The sequence below is a fragment of the Pistacia vera genome, unplaced genomic scaffold, assembly GCF_008641045.1.
Source record: "Pistacia vera cultivar Batoury unplaced genomic scaffold, PisVer_v2 Contig195, whole genome shotgun sequence".
In the NCBI taxonomy this organism is placed as follows: Eukaryota; Viridiplantae; Streptophyta; class Magnoliopsida; order Sapindales; family Anacardiaceae; genus Pistacia; species Pistacia vera.
In genome coordinates, this window is record NW_022195996.1 from 315,394 (window position 1) to 337,581 (window position 22,188).

At 36.3% G+C, this 22,188-nt stretch overlaps 2 protein-coding genes and 1 pseudogene across 2 annotated transcripts; 1 reads left to right on the forward strand and 2 right to left on the reverse strand.

The window, feature by feature from the left end:
* Positions 1–101: 101 nt before the first annotated feature.
* On the forward strand, positions 102–6,464 carry LOC116127777 (AT-rich interactive domain-containing protein 5-like). Its single transcript, XM_031413431.1, has 13 exons — positions 102–308; positions 556–1,331; positions 1,429–1,468; positions 1,732–1,784; positions 2,116–2,161; positions 2,287–2,379; positions 3,587–3,709; positions 3,842–3,893; positions 4,015–4,090; positions 4,186–4,252; positions 4,349–4,399; positions 5,318–5,410; positions 5,904–6,464. Exons 2-13 carry the CDS (start codon positions 574–576, stop codon positions 6,006–6,008), a joined length of 1,557 nt encoding a protein of 518 aa, XP_031269291.1. The 5' UTR covers positions 102–308; positions 556–573; the 3' UTR covers positions 6,009–6,464.
* A 407-nt stretch (positions 6,465–6,871) lies between these two features.
* On the reverse strand, positions 6,872–11,420 carry LOC116127737 (cellulose synthase-like protein D4). The gene is made up of 5 exons (XM_031413379.1): positions 10,960–11,420; positions 10,744–10,873; positions 8,418–8,825; positions 7,997–8,334; positions 6,872–7,915 (listed from the first exon to the last, which is right to left on the reverse strand). The coding sequence occupies exons 1-5, from the start codon at positions 11,418–11,420 to the stop codon at positions 6,949–6,951; spliced, it is 2,304 nt and encodes a 767-aa protein (XP_031269239.1). The 3' UTR covers positions 6,872–6,948.
* Positions 11,421–13,469: 2,049 nt separating this feature from the next.
* LOC116127738 lies at positions 13,470–15,791 on the reverse strand (annotated as a pseudogene).
* Positions 15,792–22,188: the final 6,397 nt, after the last annotated feature.

Genomic DNA, 22,188 nt, shown 5'->3' on the forward strand with positions numbered 1-22,188 from the left:
AAATAAAAGAGGAAACTTGTAAAACAGAATGAAAAAATTTGGAAAGACATGATGAGTTGATAATGGAAATATTAAAAAAACAAATGGAAGTATAGTTGGGTGACACACGTGAGAAAGATGAAAAAGATAAATAGAGGCGTGACAATTTAGCTCTGCTCTCTGTCTTCTCTCTTCTCTGCAAACAAACATTGCCACGCTCTCACTTGTTTCTGCAACTCCTCAACAAAACAGAAAAACAAACAGCGTTAGGGTTTTAAACTAATCTCAACTTAATTTAAACGGCTGCCTTCTGTTTCAGCTCAACCTAAGTATGCTTCTTCTTCTTCTTTTCTCCCATTGTTATTTTTAACTAACCATGTGTCATCTACTCTGTTTATAAATGACGTTTCTTTGTGTTTTTTCTTTTACTTTTTGTTTAAAGGGAGGTTACTGTAAATGTTAGCTGCGGCTTGTCTTCTTCTCTTATTGTTACAGAGACCCTTTTGGCTTTTAGGGCTTTCTTTCTTTTGCTTCTTTTCTTTTTGGAGGAGTTTTGACGTTAGCTTATATGTACAGGAAGTTTTGTTTTTTAAGATGAGTGATAGTGAGATGGGTGGTGTCAAAGAAGAAAAGGGAAAAGAAGATAAAGACCATCAACTTGAAGCCAAAGACCCACCTTCTTCTCAACCAGAAAATCCAGACTCTATTGAGAATGTTGAGGATAGTGATGTCAAAAGTGTTGGATTAGCCACTGATGATAACCCTGCTTCCGTTGATGACCAAACGCTTACTGATGTTCAACCTTTTGACAATGTGGATGGATTACATGGCAAAGATGAAGATGCCAAAATGGAGTCTGTGGATAAAAATGACAAGGCTGATGAATCAGTTGTTGATAATAAAGATTTGGTTGAACCTGCTGCTGCTGCTAAAGCGGAGAATGATGTTGCAGCTGTTGATGAAACTGCTAATGAACTTTCTCATAGCAAAGACGATGGCGGTCATGAGCCTCCATCAAATCAGCTAGATTGTGTTGCATCGGATGTGAGGTATTCAGAGATAAAAGCTGAAAATGATGAGAAGGACCTGGAATTGAATGGAGTGGCTGAAATGGAGTTGTCTCCGAGCAGTGAAGTTAAGGAGCCAAATCCTCATGTTGATGTTGGGTGTGAAGTTGGTATGAAAAGCTCAAACCTTTCCTTTCTTTATGAACCTCCAGTTGCCGAGGGTGATGAATCAGGAACGGAGGAGGAGCAAGCAGCATTTGTGAAGGAGGTAGAAAATTTCTATAAAGAGAGAAGCCTAGAATTTAAGCACCCGAAGTTCTACAAAGAGGACCTGAATTTGCTCAAGTATGTTTTTGCTCGTTGTAGTCTTCTGAGTTTGAGTATGGTTTCTACTAGACAGCTTTTTAATTATTAGAGGTTTTTTTGTGGTCCTTTGGTTCAGGTTATGGAGAGCTGTGATCAAACTCGGTGGTTATGAAGAGGTTTGTTTGGTTTCTCTGTTGAAATATTTTCTTGTTCAAGTGATTTATAATTATTTCAAATGCTGATCCGAGAAACTTGGTTTCGGTGTGTCTCTTTCTAAGTTATATGTTCTACTGGTTGCCTGTATTGTGTTTATTTTCTAATGGTTTCTGATTCTGCTCGATTATCCAGCTGTAGTTCAGTTGGTCTTTGTATTCTGTTTCAGTGATTGAAAGTATTTCGAGAGGTATTAAAGCTTTTTTATGTTTGTGGGCATTCTCAGGTCACTTCATGCAAGTTGTGGAGGCAAGTGGGAGAGTCATTCAATCCCCCAAAGTAAGGATGACTATGTATCTATGAAAAATAAAAATGAGGAGCATTACAATTTCATCTTATGAATTTGTTTAAATGAATTTTATCACAATGTGTGTTTTTCTGTGATTTTTTTTCTTTGGTGGAGTTACCAAAGCTTACAACAATACTCATACCTCCCCTAGATAAGGTTTAGTGAACCATTATTTGTTTTATAACTCACCCCTGATCACTGTTTTACTTGCTCTTGTTGATAGTGATTACTATTAATCACTTTGCTTTTTTTATTTTATTAAAAAAATTGAAGTTATGTTGGTCAATAAATGGTTGATTTCTATGGTTTACATTTGGATAGGACATGCACCACTGTCTCCTGGACATTCCGAATATTTTATGAGAAGGTTACACTCTTTAGCTTTGTCGATTTTAGTTTTTTTTTTTTACTGCTATTTTATTTTCAGGCAAAAAGAACAGCCTCCTGATTATTTGCATCTTTTAAATCTTTACTAATCATCAGTTTTTGCAGGCTCTACTCGAATATGAGAGGCAAAGATTGCAAGATGGTGAGCATTCTTACCGTGATGTTTCCCTTACAGAGCCCAGTAGGATTGAGAGTCAGGTAATTTGAAAGATGTTGAACCATGTCTTTGATGTATCAAGAACGAAATGTTTTATCTTAATGATATGGTTTGGTGTGCATATCATGATGCACCATGTTTACCTTATAGTCTTGTTTGGTAGCATCATGTTCTACTGTTTTGTTGGGTATTGCATTCTTAGAAAATGTTCTTGGTGATACTCTGTTGGACACAAACTATAAGGAGGTTAGAAAATGTTCTTGGTGATACTCAGTTGGACACAAACTATAAGGAGGATTTAGGAGTGGAAGTTTGGTGGTGAAAATAGAAGTTCACATTCTAAGGCAAAGGCATTTAGTGATTTGTTGTTGAAGTTATTGTGGAAGTAGTAGTCATTGCCCTATGTAAATTAGGCCCTTTTGATCTTTTTTGGTTCCCTTATAAATTAGGTTTCCTTACACAAATTTAAATCTCCACTACGCACAATAATTTACATGGTGCTTAGGAATGCTCTTGTTGGAAAATAAATGCACTGATGGATTGTGGAGTGCGTTGGAAATTGCGATTTGTGAGGGGATATGACAAAGAATTGGGCGGTTGGGAAAACTTATAGCTGGTGTTGGTCAGATGAATCAGTCATGTTAATATGATCAATACAATGGAAGATGATCTGTGCTGTAAAATCTCAGTGGGGTGGTTGCTAGTGTTATAAGCATCTCTTTGTGTAGGTTGGTGTAGAGTATGTTGGCTATGCTTTTGGTTGCTATCTTTTTAAGTGGTAGCTTTGGGAAAGATTTTGCTGCTGTATTCTGTTGATTCTTTTAAGCTGCGTCTTTAGACTGGTTGTGGATTTTGAACATAGCTTGCTTGATGAACTTATGGGTAACAAGATAAAGTTAATTATGAGAATAATAATCTATGTTAGGTGTATATTGGGGTTTGGAGATTCTCATTGTTGCTTCTAGTTTTCTCAATCTTCAATTTTTTCCTGAAGGAATTGAATTTTGGTGTTTCAAATATACTGTATTTAAGATAATCCAGGAAATGGAATTGCCAGTGGTCTTGTGGGCCATATGTAGCATTTGTGGTGATTGTGCTGGTATGCTAATCATTGTTAGCGGGTGGGCTTCCTGGTGCTTTTATAGGTTATTGCACATGGTAGTGCTAAATTATGTACAAAATGATGCTCATGTGCATTAATTTACTGTAAAGTCATGCAACTTATAATGATTCTTATGAATATCTCAGGCGGTTAGCTGTCAAGCTTTAGGATCAGGCAGGGCTCGGAGGGATGCTGCAGCTCGTGCTATGCAGGGTTGGCATTCTAAGCGTCTTCTTGGTAGTGGTGAGGTTTGTCAGCCAATCATCAAGGTCTGTGGAGACATAAGAATTATTAGTTAAATCTATTCTTTTTCTTTTTCATTTTAGTTTGAATAAACCTCTTCCCCTTCCATAGTGCTCTGTTAACTGTTTTCAGGTAACAAAATATTTTTTCTTAACTAGGAAAAGAACTCAAGTTCTACGCCAAAGAGTGATAGACAGATTAAAAATATAGGTACAAATTCAACTGTCAGCGTCTTGAGCAACCTCAATTATCAATATAGTCCCTCATTTTTTAAAGTATATTTTTCTTCTGTTGGTCCATTACTCCCTAAAACTTGGTTTTATTGACTCAGGTATACTGAAGCGTAAAAAGCCGTCTAGTGTTGAGCGTACCGTTCAAGTTTCTACTATGAAAGGAGCAAATTCACAGTTAAGATCAGTGATTATTTTTTGGGCCACTTCTTAACTTCTAATAAATAAAATTATATTCTGACTAGAGAGAGTTCATGCCATTCTTGTGGCAGATCGGATACGATGGTAATTGATATTGGACCTCCTGCTGATTGGGTGAAGATTAATGTACAAAAAACTGTAAGTTTAGTGTTGCTCTTATGAAAGTGTAATATTTTTCCAGTGAATAATAGTTGATGGATGTATAACTATCATAGAAAATTTGGTTGTATGCAGAGTGATTGCTTTGAAGTATATGCTTTAGTTCCTGGGCTTCTACGAGAGGAGGTAAAACTTTAAATGGATGCATAGGCTTGGTTGTATTTTGTTTTGTTTTTTGTTTTTTCATTAACTGAAATCAGAAATTGATGTGATACTAAGGATTAAACATTTACAAAAGTATGCACAAGAGTTCCGAAGTATGGATTGACATGTATAGGACAACCCAAGGCAATTGAAAAAAAAAGAAATTCAAAATCAATAGATCAGGACATTCTAAAAAGATTCCTGAAGTCAGCAAAAACTGAAAGCCCTAGATCAAGTCACTGCCACCTCCCAGTTATGATTGAGTAAAAAAAGAAAAAGTAATAGACAATCAACCCTATTGCTGAGTTGACCAAATTTGAAAAACCCAGCTTGTAAACTTATATTTGGTTAAATTGTGTTCTCATAGGCTGGTCTTGATCTCAGAGTCATGGAATTTGAGCTTAAGGGTTGACCTGTTTGTATTATAACATTGGTCAACCACCTAAATGTCAAGGTTGGGTGGGCTGTCTTCTTGCCGGCTTGTTTTAACCCTTTAAAGTGTAGCTTTAGCCAAGGGTATGGTACTGTTCACCTGCCCGTATTGAAATGGACTGACTGAGGTCAGAACACAATGCACATTTTAGTGTTCATGTACTCTCAGTTCCAAGGGATTTAACAAAATTCATGATGTTCAAATCTCCCTATACATCACCTACCTTGTATATTATATTTCATTGGTGTCCTAACTACTAAAAGTTATAGAGTTTGAACAGATGCTCATGCTTGAAAATCTCTTGGTTATCAGAAAATTAATACATTAAGTAGAAAATTTAATCAAACAAGGAGAAACCTTCTGGTAAACCTGTAGAATCCTCTCTTTAACAAATGTCTGCTCAATTTTTGCTTTGATGGTCCATCTTCTGTTGAGAATTATTTTTACTCTGCTCTTTTATAAACCAGGTGCATGTTCAGTCTGATCCAGCAGGACGCTTGGTTATATCTGGTCAGCCAGAGCAACTGGATAATCCCTGGGGTGTGACACCCTTTAAGAAGGTTAGTCAAGGTTGATAAGATAAAAAGCAAAGTTGCATGTGGCTTGCAGGTGTGAAGTAGTTTTGGTTTTGCAGCATGTTTAGGTCACTTGAAAAGTAACGTGGATCTCTTCTCTCTTTAATGAGTTGTTGGATATCCCAAAATAGCAGAAGTACTTATGTTACTATCTATCCTCTCCAAAGTGTACCACTTAATAGGTTTGGTTATAGGAGTACTTATATGGTAACGAGGTTTCAAGGTGGATTTTGTTGAATTCTGATCTTATAATAATTTAAACCAATTCAAGAAAGATGAAGTCCTTGGGTTGATGTGATTTTTTCTCATTAGTTTTGAACTGTCATGGACATTGCTCTATGACGAGAAGAAAAAGAGCACAAGAGAGGGGGAAAAAAAAAAAAAGAAACTTTATGGAATTCTCAGACTAGTAAATTTATTTTAAATATAGAAAATGTACAATTTATCTCATTATATTTATTTTTTGCCTTTTTAATAGGTTGTTAGCTTACCTTCCAGAATTGATCCACATCAAACATCTGCAGTGGTTACTCTGCATGGCCAGTTGTTTGTGCGTGTCCCATTTGAGCAGTCAGATCTGTAGATTGTGGAAATTGTTGTCCCTTTCCCCACATACAAGGATTTATCCTTCAGCTTGGCTCCAAGAAGATGAAACAAGCTAACATCAAATTATCAAGTCTGATTTTGCGGTGAAAGAATACTTAACTAGGCAACAATGGTGGTTGAAGGTCAAGCTTATTTAATGAATGCTTCTAGTTATGTTTATAGTTGAGTATCATAGTTGGATAGGTATGGAAGATTATGGTTTTCCTTTTTCAATGGAGAGAGGTAAATATGTAGAACACTGTATCTTTTACCTTTCGGGAGGTAGTCTATATCTATTCACTGCAAATTCCTTCTTTCTATTGCATTTAGGCTTCTGTATGTCAGTAACATAAGTTTGAAATAAACAAGTAACTTATATTTTAGAACACCTGTATCACTCATGTTGCAACTTCCTTCTTTCTAGTTGTTTGTTAAATGTATTTTCCTTTGTATATACTGCATTGACCTCTTGCCTTTGATTTAAGTTATCATATAAGTTTTGCAAGTATGAACAGAGAACAAAATAGTGAATGGTACAGTATTATTGCTATTTGCTAGTCTGGTATTTCAGATGTACAGAACAATTCTGGTGGCTGAGCAAAAAGTATGGTTCCTTTCCTCATCTCTTCAATCGTAAACTGCTCCATTTATTGTGATTCATCTGCTAAAGGTAAACAACTTGCAGCATCAAATTGTAGTTTGAAGCACATAGCACATTACTAATATATTAAAACATTGTTTCAGTTACAGTACTAAAACAAAACCTTGTTTATACCCTATCATTTAACCTACAGCCAGCCATGATAGATTAGGTAAAGAATAATGGTGAATGCAAAATCTTCTTCTTCATTTTTAGGCATTAGAATCTTGTAGAATCCCCACCTGTGACTTTGTATAGCAACGAAGTAAAAAATAGTTAAACAGTATTTGGTCCCAGTTTATGGGAATTGGAAACCAGTGCCGCCAACTGTAGCTGATGCATCGTTTCCAGGTGGGCTAATGGAAATCCAGAGCAAGGAAAGTGTGATAGCAATGAGACCTGACCAAACAAATACAATTGTTGGTGTCTTCCCTCTTCTGCCCATCAAGCCCTTGGCAAATGGGTATAAATGAGCCAACACCCAGAAGCTAAAGAAAGCTCCACCAATGAACTTACTCCACTGTGGTACTGTGCTATAAATTTGCCTTAAGAATGCTATCACAATGGCAATTATATTTATCATGGCTATAACAATTGGTGGAATCATCAGGGAAGTCCACTTCACTACATATAGGTCTGCATAAATGTCTTCGTCATCGTCTGATGAAGATTTGGTAGTCAATGTGAAAGAAATTTCAATCCCTGCCATCACTTTAAGAAGACCTTGGACAACTGCAGCCAAATGAGCACTGGTTCCAGAGATGAGCCAGAACTGCTCATTTCTCCACCACTCTTCCAATCCTATACCAGACCACTTCACCTCAAGAATGGCTAGCCCGATCAGACAAATAGTTATAATTAGCAGGTACACTAAGAACACAATATTTAGAGTTTTCACGATGAAGTGTCCTGAAAGCAGCGAAAGTGCAGGGAGGAAGGTATACACAATGAGGAACACTGAAGTGAATGGATAGATGCCGACATTCAGGTAAGCCAGGCGCTGCAGGAACTTGAGTCTTCTAGAGGCAAGAAACGCATTGTTTCTGGAGAAAAAAATCTCGACTGAGCCTGTTGCCCACCGCAGCACCTGATGGAGTCGATCAGTAAGATTGATTGGAGCTGAACCACGAAATGCATCACGCTTGGTGATACAATACACAGAGTGCCATCCACGGTTGTGCATACGGTAGCCTGTCACCACATCTTCTGTGACAGAACCATAAATCCAACCCACTCGCTCACCCCATTCTGTCTTGTCCTCGTACCTGTCATTTACAAAAAGAATCTCAAGATTTGGGCCATAAGTTGAAGTTCTATGTAATTGTTTTCAAAATAGAGAAACGTACCAACAAGAAATGACAGAGACTGCTTCAGCAACTGTAGTAGCATCAAGGGGGTCCCTGGGGATTCTAAGAGCGCCAGGAGGACGTCCATAGGAGACAGAAGGATGATCAGCGAGAGGTCGGCCTTGAAACTCTGCAATGGGAATAGATTCAGCCAGCATTGTAGAATTTCCAAATCGCTTGGGAAGTAGATTCACATCAAGAGTGGAGTCGAAGTCTGTGGGACTCAAGGCATGCATCTCGGTGGAGTTATTTTGAGGCGTCTTGTTAGGATTTGGTGGGTCAAATCCATACAGTGCAAATCGCCTAAACATGGTCCCCGTTCCCACATACACAGGACCCTGAGAGTGAAGAGTTATTACTTGGTAAATGATCTTTAAATGTTAAAGAGACACCAAAATGAAAAGAAATATATGTTATCTACCTGCACACCATCCAGGGCACGCATATTGCCATCAAAGAAAACAGTATTATGATTAGCATATCGATCAGAAGGATCAATGCCTTCAAATCTCTGTGGAAACTGAATGTAGCAGATATTTTCACCACCTCTGTCCATCATAAAGCACATTCCTTCACGAACGGCTTTGCAGTTATAGATGTAGTGATCACAATCAAGGTTGAGCATGAAAGGTCCGTTTGACAAAATAGCTGATGCTCGTACCAGAGCATTCATGGCACCAGCTTTCTTGTTATGATCATAGCCCGGTCGTTTCTCACGTGACATATACACAAATAAAGGTAGGCGTATATCCACATCTGTGAAGTCTATGATCTTATCATCATCTGCGCTTCCCAGCAGAGGATCACCGCTAGGAGGCTTCAGCATTACCTGTTAGGAAGATTGAATTATAATCACATGAAGATGAAAATCNTATGCTAATTATATTGCTGAAATATCTATATTACTAAAATAATAGTACGTATAGTTTAATATAATTACTAATTTTGTATTATACAATAGAGTTAGTTTAATATAATTACTAGTTTTGTATTATACAATAGAGTTATATTGACAGCCTTGAGGTTTAATATAATAAAAATAATCAAATTTATAAAATAATAAAAATCTCTACTGTTAAATTATAAGGGTTAAAATAATAGAATCAGGGCAATTTAATAAATATTTATTAATTTTATAGATATATGTTATAGCAGACTAATAGTTTATTAATAACTAGAAAAAATTTATTATTTCAAAAATCTTAAATGAATATCTTTAATTATAGTGAAGCTCAAAGGAGTTGACTTGATGTCCTTAACACTTTATGATACTATTGTAATGTTCTACATTACCTTATCCACAACGTGCACTATACATTAACATATATGATCAGCACATATCAAGTGATTAGACAGTCGCACATACACATATCTCAGTAAAGAGCTTCTGTTATGAATGTGCTTCTTATAACGTTGTAATCTCTATTATGACCCTAGTTGCATGTAAAATTTGGAAACAATGGTATCCATCAAAACTAAATTCTAAAAATAGTTACAAAATTTCTAAGGCACTAGGCTTTCAATGAGAGAAATTTCTAAAATAGTTACCAAGCAGTTTCGGGTATCCCTGTTTTACACAATCCATCAAAGAGGGAATTCAAGCTTTCAAGGTCAACTGCAAACTTAATATTTACTAAAGTATGAAACATTTCCACTTCTTCCGAAACACATCTATTATTGCAAAGTCCATCAATAAAAATGATATGTGTCCAAGAACAAGGTAAAACCATTAAGTTGCATCTCACCAACTAATTTCTGTGCATATTTTACATTAGCTTTAAGAAAAAGGCAAGTTAACAAATTGTTATTTATAATCACATTAAGCCTAATTCCTTCTAAAATCTTCTCCTGATAAAGACTAAGAACTTCATTAACTTCTTTATTTTTGCAATACCATTTGATTAAAGTATTGTAGCAAACAACATTAGGTCCATATCCCTTTTCTAGTTAAAAATTCTTCATTTATAAGATTAGTTTTTATGTTGTTTATTATAGACTATTATTAGAGGTGCACCACGAGGTAGCGAAGTCGGATTTGAAGTTCATTAGACTATACTTCCAATAATAGATGGAATCAATTAGAAGAGAGAAAATTTTGATAGGTGTAAGACTTTTCTATTCTAATTTTTTAACGTATTATATTCTGCGAGAGAATTAATGAAATGTGAAACATAATCTTGAACTTTTCTCTCAATGTTTTGACATGTTAATTCTTTCAATTAATTTCTCTTATTAAATGTAGTGGATGGATCAATATGTATTTATTTAACATTCGTTTGTTTTTTATTGATTAAATTTTCATCTTCTCCTTTTTGTTTTTATGTTAATCCTATGAACCACAAATTTTATGAGATAATTTTAATAATGTTTAACCACGATGCTCATAAAAGCCAAGTTAATTTCAAGGGAATCCATGAATTTTAACGTTAAACATTTATAATCAGTGTTTGCTTATTGATTAAAATTTTCTTACGTCAATCTAGAACACAACTACTTTTATAACTTCAATAATGCTTAATCAAAATGATTACTATTAATTTAATCTCCTGTATACAAATATTATTTATGTACAAAACATTTAAGCATGCATAAACTGATTACTTATATTAAAAGCACAAAAGACCACAAGAAATTGAAATTACAACGAAATTTCAAAAACAATTTTGTTGATAAACAACTTCACCTAAAAGCTTAAGTTGAGAAAGGTATTAAGCTCTATAAGAGGCATCTTCACGTGTTACATAAACCAAGCCCAAATTCAGACAGAAAGACCAACCCAAATACAGCAGGATGTAAAACGTATGAGGCTCCTTGCAACCCGGACACAGCCCATTTTCCTTTTGTGCATCCAGGTAACAATCTCTGCATATTTTGAACCTGGAAAAGAAACAATTTTATCATTATTATTATGAAAGACTATTGTGCTGAACCTGATAAACTTTGTTAATCAAATGAATTAATACCGGCATTCACAAGGAACAATATCAGCTCCTCTCTCATCCTTCATGGCCTTGCCATCACAAGCAGGCATGGAACAAGAAGAACCTTTGGCTCCAGCCATCTGAGGATGAGTGACCTCGGACTCAATCACCTTGTCCATGAGATGTGCACGCGTAACGCTATTGAATCCGCCTGTAAAAAGAGAATTAGAAACGTATTGCTCTTCAGCCTTGACAGCCACAGAGGAATCCATGGGCTGGTTGTCAGGAGTTGGAGGAATGTGGACAGTATAATTCATGTAATCTCCTGATATTTCACCAGACATATCAAGATCTTCTCTCGACAGACTGACATACCGCCCACTTGAAGTTCTTCTTGCAAATTTTACAGTTTGTCCACTTGTTGAATTGCGACCGCTGGGTGAATCCTTAGAACTCCCGCCATTTCTTACCTTCTTTGACGTTTGTGAAGTTAGAGAAGCCATTGTATAAATAAAAGTTTGTTTGTTAATTACAATTATCTGTTGCAGAGTGATGAAAATGTAAGAGCATGATTAATTAATTGGAGGTTGAAGAACAGAAGTGAAGATGCATAATGGAAGCAGGATTCAGGCTGATGATGAAAGCTTGTTCCACCATATTCTTAGGGGCGGGGACGAAATTCGGAATGGGAAGGCACATTGGAAATAATATTGAAAGAAAAGAAGTGATTTAATGGTGAGAGACCAAGTCTGATACAAGGCTGTGTTGTTACGAATTTTAAGGAGATTGTTTGAAAGCAGTGACAGTTATTTCAACACTTTCTTCCACGTCCATGAAATTTTTTTCACCATTGATCAATCCATGCTTTTTTTTCTGCCCTTGTCTTTCTCAAAATAGCTAACTCATCTACATTATTATTTTCTTTACAAAGTGTAACATGTAACATTTTCAATTGCAACCACTATATTAATTAAAGTATATTCATTTGTTCATGGCCATAAAAAACGCTTGTTAATTAGCTTTTTAACTAATTTCCATATTTAAGAAAATTAATTCAAGGATATAATATATATATATGTTGGCAAACTGGTTCGGACACCCTCGATGATTAAAAAAAAAAAAAAAAAACGTACGAGTGGAATCCAAGCATATATAATTTTGCTAAACAGTAGTATTTTTGGTGTTACATCATTGCAACTGCTTATTTGAGAGATCAAAGAATATATATTATTCAGAGGAATTAACAAGTTAATTTATTGCCTAATGGCATACCAGATAACACTACTTGACTAAAAGAATTTTATTTATTTATCATTGGAGGTTTTAAGCCCGTTTGTGCGTACCTCAACTAATCCCCCAGATCCTGGAACTGTCTCTAGATAAAGCCCAACTGCCCAATGGCCTCCTATTAGTGGTTGAAGAGACTCGAACATAAGATTTATGAAATATTTTTTGCTCTTTTACCTCATACCACCCAGTAATGGTTACTAAAAAATTAATTGGTAAAGGGATCATGAATGGCATGGAATTTAATTTTATATAAGTCTAACTTCTTAATCTATTCCTTTAGTCAAGACAGTGAATTTGAGATATCAATGGGGAGGAGATAGAAATAGGCTAAGAAACAAAAAGGTAAAACCTAAGAAGAGCACTATTAATGCAACTAATTAATTATATATATATATTGGTGACTAGAGGTGTGTTCAGTCAACTTGCATGCACCTCAACTAATCCCTCGAAGTCCTGAATGAATGACCGGATAAATTCCTTTAGTGGTTACCCCTATTAGTGTTTGGGGGACTCAAACTTAGGAACCCATGTTGGCCCCTTTACTATTTTACCCTAGTGGTAATGCTAACCATAAGCAAAGCAATGACTAAGTAAAATTGAAGAAGCAAAAGAGACAAAGCACCACCCAACCCATCCATGCATACTAATTTTTCAAGTTTCAATGTTTTGATTCAATAGTTCCAATGCCAACATCTGTTTTCCTGCATTTTGGAATTAGGGTTTTTCTTTTCTGCCCAAGATGGTGGTTTGTTTGTTTAATTAGAATCTTTTGAACAACAAAAGAGATTTGACTGAGAAACAGTGTTCAATTCTACCAGGCCATTTCGTAACTAACATTAGAACTTTCCTTTCCTATAGCTCTTCTTCTTCTGTAACGTTTAGTCAGCATAATGCAAAGTGGAGCTACTGTTACTACTACTGCGTAGAGGATTACAAAACCAAAATACAAAATGATAGAGTTATGTATAAATGTGGTACTGGTAGAAGAATAAGAAGACATTGGTGCAGAGCCTATATATATATAGATCATCAACAGAAAATAAACAAAATTAAAAATGTCAGAATAATATTTTGTACATATGAATTTGGAACTTGCTGATTCAGAAGCTTCAAGCCTATGTACATGATCTTTGGTATTCCTATTTAAAATTTCTTCATTTAGCTTTAATTTTAGAGGACTTTATGATCTCTACAGCGTTTCTCAGTGACAAGTTTAATTTGATTTCTCCTTATTTTTCTTCTCCTGTTCTTCAAACTTACTATTAAAATGGTGGCCTTGTAGTACTACCACCTGCAGTGCCACTACCCCAACCAAAAACATCACCAGGGAAAGGAGGATAATTTCCCATAGTCACTCCTAAATTATAGAAAGGAACACCTCCACCGGAATTACTTCCGTCGTTTCCTCCATCGCCCAATTGCCCTCCACCACCTATCACTCTCGATGACTGGGAAGCAGCTGGCTAAATCGGTGATTCTTCTTCCTCAAGTGGTAACCTATCATAAACTGCATTTGCAAATGATGCCACTATCAAAACCACCGGACTTGAAGCCGTCAAAGGCCCCACAACGCTCCCTCCCACCACTTGTCCCTATCCACCCGCCAGATATATAGTCAAGCCACCCGCTCCTGGTGGCGCCGGTGGTGGTAGTGACGTCCTCGTGAGGGATAAAATCTCGAACCGCCTATGTAGTGTTATCACACTCTCAGCTAAAGCAGCCAGTTGCTTCAACGTCACATTAGTAACCGCTCCCGTTCTGTTGAGGACACAAACACCCCGTCCACGGCGCCTAGCGTAGTTTGACACAACATCAACCCTAAACCCTAAACACTAAAACCCTGAAAAACCATAAACATAAAAAACCCTAAACCCTAAACCTTATACCTAAAACCCTAAATAATGCTAAGCCCTAAACCTTATAAAATCTTAAACCCTAAACCCTAAACTTTGAACCCTAAAAAACCCTAAACCTTAAATGATAAAAAACCCTAAACTCTGAACCCTAGACCCTAAACACTAAACCCTAAAAAACTGTAAACCCTAAAAATCCTACACCCTAAACCCTAAAACCTAAAAAACCTTAAACCCTAAACCCAAAAAAATCCTAAACCCTAAAAAACTCAAAACCCTAAATACTAAAGCCCAAAAAAACCATTGACCCTAAACCCTAAACGCTAAACCCAAAATCCTATACCATAAACACTTAACCTAAAAAATCGTAAACACAAAAAACCCTAAACCCTAAGCACTAATCCATAAAAAACAGTAAACCCTAGAAAATCCTACACCCTAAACCCTAAGACGTAAAAAAACCTTAAACTGTAAGCCCAAAAAAATCCTAAACCCTAAACCTTAAATCCTAAAAAGCTCGAGACCCAAAACACTAAAGCCCAAAACACCCTAGGGCCTAAACCCTAAACCCTAAACGCTGAACCCAAAATCCGATACCATAAACGCTAAACCCTAAAAAATCATAAACACAAAAAAAACTAAACCCTAAATATTAAACACTAAACCATAAAAAACTGTAAACCCTGAAAAATGCTAAAGCCTAATATACCCAAAACCCTAAAAAATGCTAAACCCTAAAGCCTAAAAAACCTTAAACCCTAAACCCAAAAAAACCCTAAGCCTCAAACCCCAAACACTAAACCCTAAAAAAACCGTAAACCCTAAAAAACCCTACATCCTAAGCCCTAAAACCTAAAAAATAATAAACTATAAACCCTAAACCCTAAATCCTATAAAACTCGAAACCCTAAACACTAACGCCTAAAAAACCCTAAGCCCTAAACCCAAACTGCTAAAACCCAAAACCCTATACCATGAACACTTAACCCTAAAAAATTGTAAACACAAAAAACCCTAAGCACTAAACCCTAAAAAACTTTTTTTTGGATAAGGTAAGTATGTATAAAAGACCAAAAAAGTACAAATACGAGGGGCATACCCCAAGAGGATGACTGATACCTCTCAGTCAAAAACCCATGGGAAACCCCACAAAGTCACAAACAACATAAAGAGAGCATGCAGGCTCCCCACAAAGCAAGAAGATGCCATAAATAACAAAGCCACAAATCGGCATAAAAGAGCATGCAGGCTCACCACAAACACAAAGCCACAAACCGGCACAAAAGAGTACGCAGGCTACTTCCAAAGCTAATCAGGAAGATGCCATATCACACGGAGCTGAGTTGAGATCTCGTACTTAGGTGCTAGACCCAAAATCTTTGCCCGAATTAGATCACAAATAGCTAAGACAATATCTCTGCGAGAGCTACAATGCTGACGAAACACACTATTATTTTGTTCAAACCATAGGAAATAAACTGTGGCTGAAAGGACCAACCGGGAAAGAAGGTGGCTGAAGTCACCTTTTCGTCGAAGATGCAAGCTCGCCCACTGAAGCAGATGGAGCCAGAGGAGAGTAGGCCATGTAGAGAGCGTCCTGGTACTGACCTCCCGCCAAACAAAACTAGAAAAGTCACAACTGAAAAACAAATGGTCATGGGTCTCTGTAGCTGATCTGCACAAAACACACTGGGAGGATGTAGTGACACCATGAGAACTGAGCCGGTCCATGGTGTGAAGCCGACCAAGAAAAGCGAGCCAGAGAATGAAAGAGTGACGTGGAATATGCCCGGGAAACCCTAAACCCTAAACCCTAAAAAACCCTAAACCCTAAATCCTAAAAAACCCTAAGCACTAAACCCTAATCCCTAAAAAACCCAAAACCCTAAACAACGCTAAACCCTAAAATATCTTAACACTAACCCATAAAAAACAGTAAACCTAAAAAACCCTAAACACTAAACCTTGAATCCTGAAGAACTTGAAACCCTAAACTTTAAAGCCTAAAAAACCCTAAGCCCCAAACCCCAAACACTAAACCCTAAAAAACCGTAAACCCTAAAAAACCCTACATCGTAAACCCTAAAACCTAAAATACCTTACACCCTAAAACCCAAAAAACATAAATTACGAAAAAACTCAAAACCCCAAACTGAAAAGCATAAAAAACCCTAAGCACTAAACCCTAAACCTTAAATGCTAAACCTAAAACCTAAAACCCTAAACACTAAACCCTAAAAAATCGTAAACACAAAAAACCCTGAACCCTAAATCCTAAAAATCTGTAAACCCTAAACTGTAAACGCTAAACCCTAAAAAGCCTAAAACCTAAACAATGCTAAACCCAAAACCCTAAAAAATCTTAAACCCTAAACCCAAAAAACCCCTAAACCTTAGAAAACCGTAAACCGTAAACCCAAAACCTGAAAACTAAAAAACCCTAAACCCTAAATGCTAAACGTTAAACCCTAAAAATAAAAATAATCTTAAACCCTGAAAAATCATACACCCTAAACCCTAAAACCAAAAAAACCTTAAACCCTAAACTCTAAATCCTAAAAAACCATAAACTGTAAACCCTAAAAAGCCTAAAACCCCAAATAACGCTAAACCCCAAATCCAAAAAAATCCTAAGCCCTAAAAAACCCTAAACCCTAAATCCTAAAAAATCGTAAACCCTAAATGTTAAACCCTAAACTATGAACACTAAACCGTAAACACTAAAAAGCCTAAAACCCTAAAAATGCTAAGCCCTAAACCCTAAAAGTCTTAAACCCGCAACCCAAAAAATCCTTAAACTATAAACCTTAAAAACCCCTAAACCTTAGAAAGCTGTAAGCCCAAAACGTTAAAAACTAAAATTCACACTCGGGTCTGGGCCTAGGCCTGATGGTACTCACCATGCTTCCCAATTGACTATAGCCCCTTGGTCTTGGGTTCGAGTAGTAGGGGAGGCGAAAGAAATCCCTTAAAGGGGGGGGGGGGGGGGGGGACAGTACCTAGAATTCACACTCGGGTCTGGGCCTAGGCCTGCCGGGCAAGCCGGCAGAAGGCTGGGTGTGACAAAGTGAAAAGAAATAGAATAACGTGGAGAAGCTAATAAAAATAAGGGTATTTTAGTAATTGACTAAAGGACATAATGGAATTTCATAGAAAGTGCAAGGGCAAAATGGGAATACATGCATATATTATTTGATATAACGCTTTATTTGAAGAAATCCTAACATACTTCAGCCCTTGTTAACACCACCTATACCCCATTTTCTCTCAATTTCCTTCACTAAATTTCAAAGGAAAATCATAGGATTTGGTTTGGATTTTTGGAGATTTTCAATCCTAAAGCATCCTAAGGTAAGATTCTAGCAAAAGGAATGTGATTAAACTTTAAAGTTTTAAATTTTTATGGTTTTTATATGATCTAGGTCCAAGAGGAAGAGATTTAGAGCAAAAGGGAAATGATCTCACATATTCAAGGTTTATTTAATTGATATTAACATTAAATAAGTGAGATATATTTTAAATATGTGTTCTCATATATTTAAATGAATCATTGCTATTGTTAATGTTAATATTGATATATATATATATATATATATATATTATATATATGATATATATATATATATAATATATATATATATATATATATATAATATATATAATATATTAATGAATTGAATTGAAATAATAATAATAATAATTAAAATACCTAAATGGGCTGTTTGGACATAGGGTTGTTTGGGTTGGTGCCCAAGCCTATTCCGTGAGGGAATAGGGCATTGTGTGCACTATATAAGTGTAGAATTTTTGTGAAATGAAAAACATTTCATTTCAGATTAAGATAAAAATTCCAGCCCCCTTTTTCTCTCTTCCCACGCCAGATTGCTTTTTTTGTTGAATCAAAATATTATTAATTTTGTTCTTGGTTCTTAAGGCTAAAGAGGATCTAGCAAATCCCTATTGGTTCCTGGGGCTACTTTGTGTGAATTATCGCTGGTTCGATCCTACCCTTGGATCGGTAGCGAAACTCGTTTAGAGACAAGTGGAGGAGCCTTAAACATGCGTATGATTTCTTAACTCTAAAATGATTTTTTCTGTAGATTCTAATATAATGCATAAACTGTAAATTTGTGCCTTGATCTTGGTTCTAAGGAACGATCCATGTTGAAATAATTTTGTTTTCCGTTGCCATGACTTGATTATTTCTTAAAAAAAAAACCTTAAACCCAAAACCCTAAGTAAAAAAAAACCTAAACCCTAAAGTTAAATTTGAAAAAACCCAAAACCTTATATCTGAAACCCTAAAAAGCTCTAACACTAAAGCTTAAACCCTAAAACCTGAAAAAATGCTAAGCCCTAAGCCTAAAGACCTTAAACCCTACACATAAAAAAAACCCTATACCCTAAACGTTAAACCCAAAACCCTAAAAACGTAAAGCTTAACCCTAAACCCTAAAAGACCCTAAAACCTAAACGCTAAACCCAAAACCCTAAAAAACCCAATACTCTAAACCCTAAATGCTAAAACCAAAAGCCTAAACCTAAACCTTAAACCCGAAAAAGCCTTAAAAAATCCTACACCCCTTAGCCTTAAAAACCTTAAACCCTAAACCTCAAACACTAAAAAACCCTAAACTCTAAACACTAAAACTAAACCTAAAAACCGTAACCCCTAAAAAATCTGACACCCTAAACCTTAAACATAAAAAACCTAAACCTTAACCCTAAAGCCTAAAAAACCCCAAACCCTAAACCCTAAAAAACCTTAAACCCTAAACCCTCAAACCCTAAACAACCTACAACCTTAAACCCTAGATCCTAAAAAACTCAAAACCCCAAACTCTAAAGCCTAAAAAATCCTAAGCCCTAACTGTAAAGCCTAATCCCCAAGCCCTGAGCCTTAAACCCTAAACGCTAAACCCAAAAACCCTAAACCATAAACACTAAAACCCTAAAAAATCGTAAAGACAAAAAACCCTAACCCTGAAAAACTCTAAACCCTAAACCTAGAAACACAAAATCCTAGACCCTAAAAAACCCTAAACCCCAAAAACCCTAAACACCTAAACAATGTTAAACCCTAAACAATGCTAAACCCTAAATCTGAAAACTCTTAAAACCTTCAACCCTAAACCCTAAAAACCCCTAAACCCTAAACCCTAAACCTTAAAACCCTTAAAACCCTAAAACATAAATCCTAAACCTTAAAAAACTAAAAACCCCAAACCTAAACACTAACCAGAAAACTAAACCTAAAAACCGCAAACCCTAAAGATCCTACACCCCAAACCCTAAAACCTAGAAAACCTTAAACCATAAACACTAAAAAACCCAAACCTAAACCTAAAATACCTTTAACCCTAAACCCTAAAAACCCCTAAACCAAAAACTCTAAACCTCAACCCTAAACACTAAACCCTAAAAAACCGTAAATCATAAAAAATCCTCCCCCAAACCCCAAACCCTAAAAACCTTAACTTGAACCCTAAAACCCCTAACCCTAAACCTCTAATCCTTAAAAAACCCTAAACTCTAAACCCTAAATGCTAAATGCTAAACCCTAAAAAACCGTAACCTTGAAAAATCATACACCCTAAACCCTAAAGCAACAAAAACCTTAAACCCTAACCAAAAAAACTGAAACCTTTTTTTGGAAAGGTAAGAATTTATTAAAAGAGACAAAAATGTCAAAAACGAGGGGCATCACCCCAAGAGAAGACTGATAAATCTCAGTAAAAAAAAACACAAGGAAGACAACCACAAGCCACAATTGGCATAAACTAGCATGCAGACTCCCCTACAAAACAAAACAAGAAGATGCCATAAACCACAACCAGCATAAAAGAGCACGCAGGCTCCCTACAAAGCTAATCAGAAGATGCCATATTGCACAGAGCTGGGCCGAGATCTCATACTTGGGTGCTAAACCCATATCTTGGCTTAGACTAAATCACAAATACAAAGACCGTATCTTTGCGAGAGCTACAGTGTTGACAAAACACACAGTTATTTCATTCAAACGATAGGAAATAAACGTTAGCTGAAAGGACTAATGGGAAAGAAGGTGCGTGAAATCCCCTTTGCGTCTAAGATGCAAGCTAGCCCACTGGAGCAAAGGGAGCCAAGAGAGAATAGGCCATGTAAGAGCGTCCTGTAGTGACCTCCTGTAACACCCACATCATGGTACGTAATTTACTTATGCCTTAATACCCTTTGGATTCTTTGAAGTTAACCTTAGACAAATGTGAAGAAAATTCCTTAAAGTTCATTAGGGTAAAATGGTCATTTCACTCTTAATTAGATGAAAGAGTGGAGATACACAAAATCTCACAAAACTTCACATCCAAAGCAAGAATCCTTACCTTAGGATGCCTTAGATTGATTTTCTACCCCAAATCACTCCAAAAGCCTTCTAAAAGTCCCTTAACAAATGAAAGAGAAATTGAGAGGAAATAAGAAAGGAGAGTGGCGATGGAGAAGAAGAATGAACGGTTTGCAATGACTTAATTCCTTTTAACTCTCTTTAAGCACAAGCCTTCACATTTTGCCCTTACTCTTCCCTAAGAACTCCATCTATATCCTTTGATTCATTACAAAAACACCCCCACAATAACATATTCTCCATGAAAAATCCTTTCAATTTACTCCCCACTTTTCCTACTAATTAGGGGTAGAAAGGTCAAATTGGCCTTAGGGAAGAAAATATCTAAAACTTAACAAACATTTTGGTTGGCACATCGCCGCGGCGAGGAATCTTCTGTCGCCGCGGCGAAACTGTCTAGCAGCTTCCCCGTGGCTACAACACCTCTTCGCCGCGGCAAAGATTATTCTTCGCCCCAGCGAATCCTAAAACACTAAACTTCTTCTATTTTCAACCAATATCAAGGCAAGTGTTCAACATAACACTCAAAGGCCAACCAAACAATAATGAATCAACTCAAAAAGAGCAAAAGAAGAAGCATTAACTACGTACCTCAAGTGGGGCGTTACAGAGATAACGTATGATGAAAGGATCGAATTGCATAGTAACCATATTGTTGACAGGTAGTTACTTTGCTGAATCCGAATCTATCGAGTGTCCATGATGCCTTGCTAGTGGCCAATCTTGGTCTGTGTATTAGTGAGACGATTAATTGGTGTTAATTGCGATACTATACACTATCGGTATGATGAGGAGCCTATGGGTCACACACATAGAAGATAATTTAAGAGCCAAGAAGAAAGAATGGCGTTTTCGTCTTTTTAGGTGAAAGGGTATTTGGGTAATTTCATAGTGCAATTAAATTTGCTGGGTCGTAGCCTTTATTTAATTTTTTAGAAAAATTAAATAAGTGAAATTATGTTTAAATATGTGTTCGCACATATTTAATTAAATCATCATTATTGTTAAATGTTAATTAAATATTAATTGATTTTAATTGAGATAATGGTGAAATTAAATAAAATATCTAATTGGGAGTATTTGGTAACATGGGGTGTTTGGGTTGGAGCCCAAGCCCATTCCATATGGGAATAGGGCAACTAAGTTTACCTATAAAAGAAAAAGTGTTTGTGTGATTTTAAAAAGATTTTAATTTGCCTTTTTGAGAGAAAAGAAAAACACACAACACAAAGAAAAACACTTTCCCACCCCAGTTTTAGTTTGTGCTAAAATCAAATACCTTTTTGTTTTCTTCTTGATTTCTTAAGGCCAAGGAGGATCTAGCAAATCCCTCATTGGTTCCTTGTGATTGTCTTTGTGTGGACTTTGTGGGTTCGATCCTACACTTGGATCGGTAGCAAACACGTTCAGAGACAACATTGGAGGAGCCTCCAACGTGGGTATGAATCTAAACTTGAGATTTATTTTTTGCAGATTCTTGTTATTTTATAAACTGTAAAATTTATACCTTTGATCTTGGCTCAATGGGAATGATCCTAGAAATTATTGTTTTGTTTTCCACTTCGTTATCGGGTCGTTTCCTAATAAGTGTTGAATGACCCTATTGAAAGGTAGTGACTGATCTTACCTGTCAAGGTTGTTTGGTGACAGCTTGGTGCAACACATGGGTGTTTGCTGTAGGCAAGTTCACTGGACTGACCCACCAAAGGATTCCATATGGATGGTAACCCTAGTGTCTATGGAACA

Coding starts and splice junctions, on each gene's coding strand:
- LOC116127737 (XM_031413379.1), bottom strand. CDS start 11,420: ATGGCTTCTCTAACTTCACAAACGTCAAAGAAGGTAAGAAATGGCGGG. Junction 8,826..10,743: donor TCTGTCTGAATTTGGGCTTG/GTTTATGTAACA, acceptor TCTTCCTAACAG/GTAATGCTGAAGCCTCCTAG. Junction 8,335..8,417: donor GTGCCCTGGATGGTGTGCAG/GTAGATAACATA, acceptor CTTCACTCTCAG/GGTCCTGTGTATGTGGGAAC.
- LOC116127777 (XM_031413431.1), top strand. CDS start 574: ATGAGTGATAGTGAGATGGGTGGTGTCAAAGAAGAAAAGGGAAAAGAA. Junction 4,091..4,185: donor ATGAAAGGAGCAAATTCACA/GTTAAGATCAGT, acceptor TTCTTGTGGCAG/ATCGGATACGATGGTAATTG. Junction 5,411..5,903: donor GTGTGACACCCTTTAAGAAG/GTTAGTCAAGGT, acceptor CCTTTTTAATAG/GTTGTTAGCTTACCTTCCAG.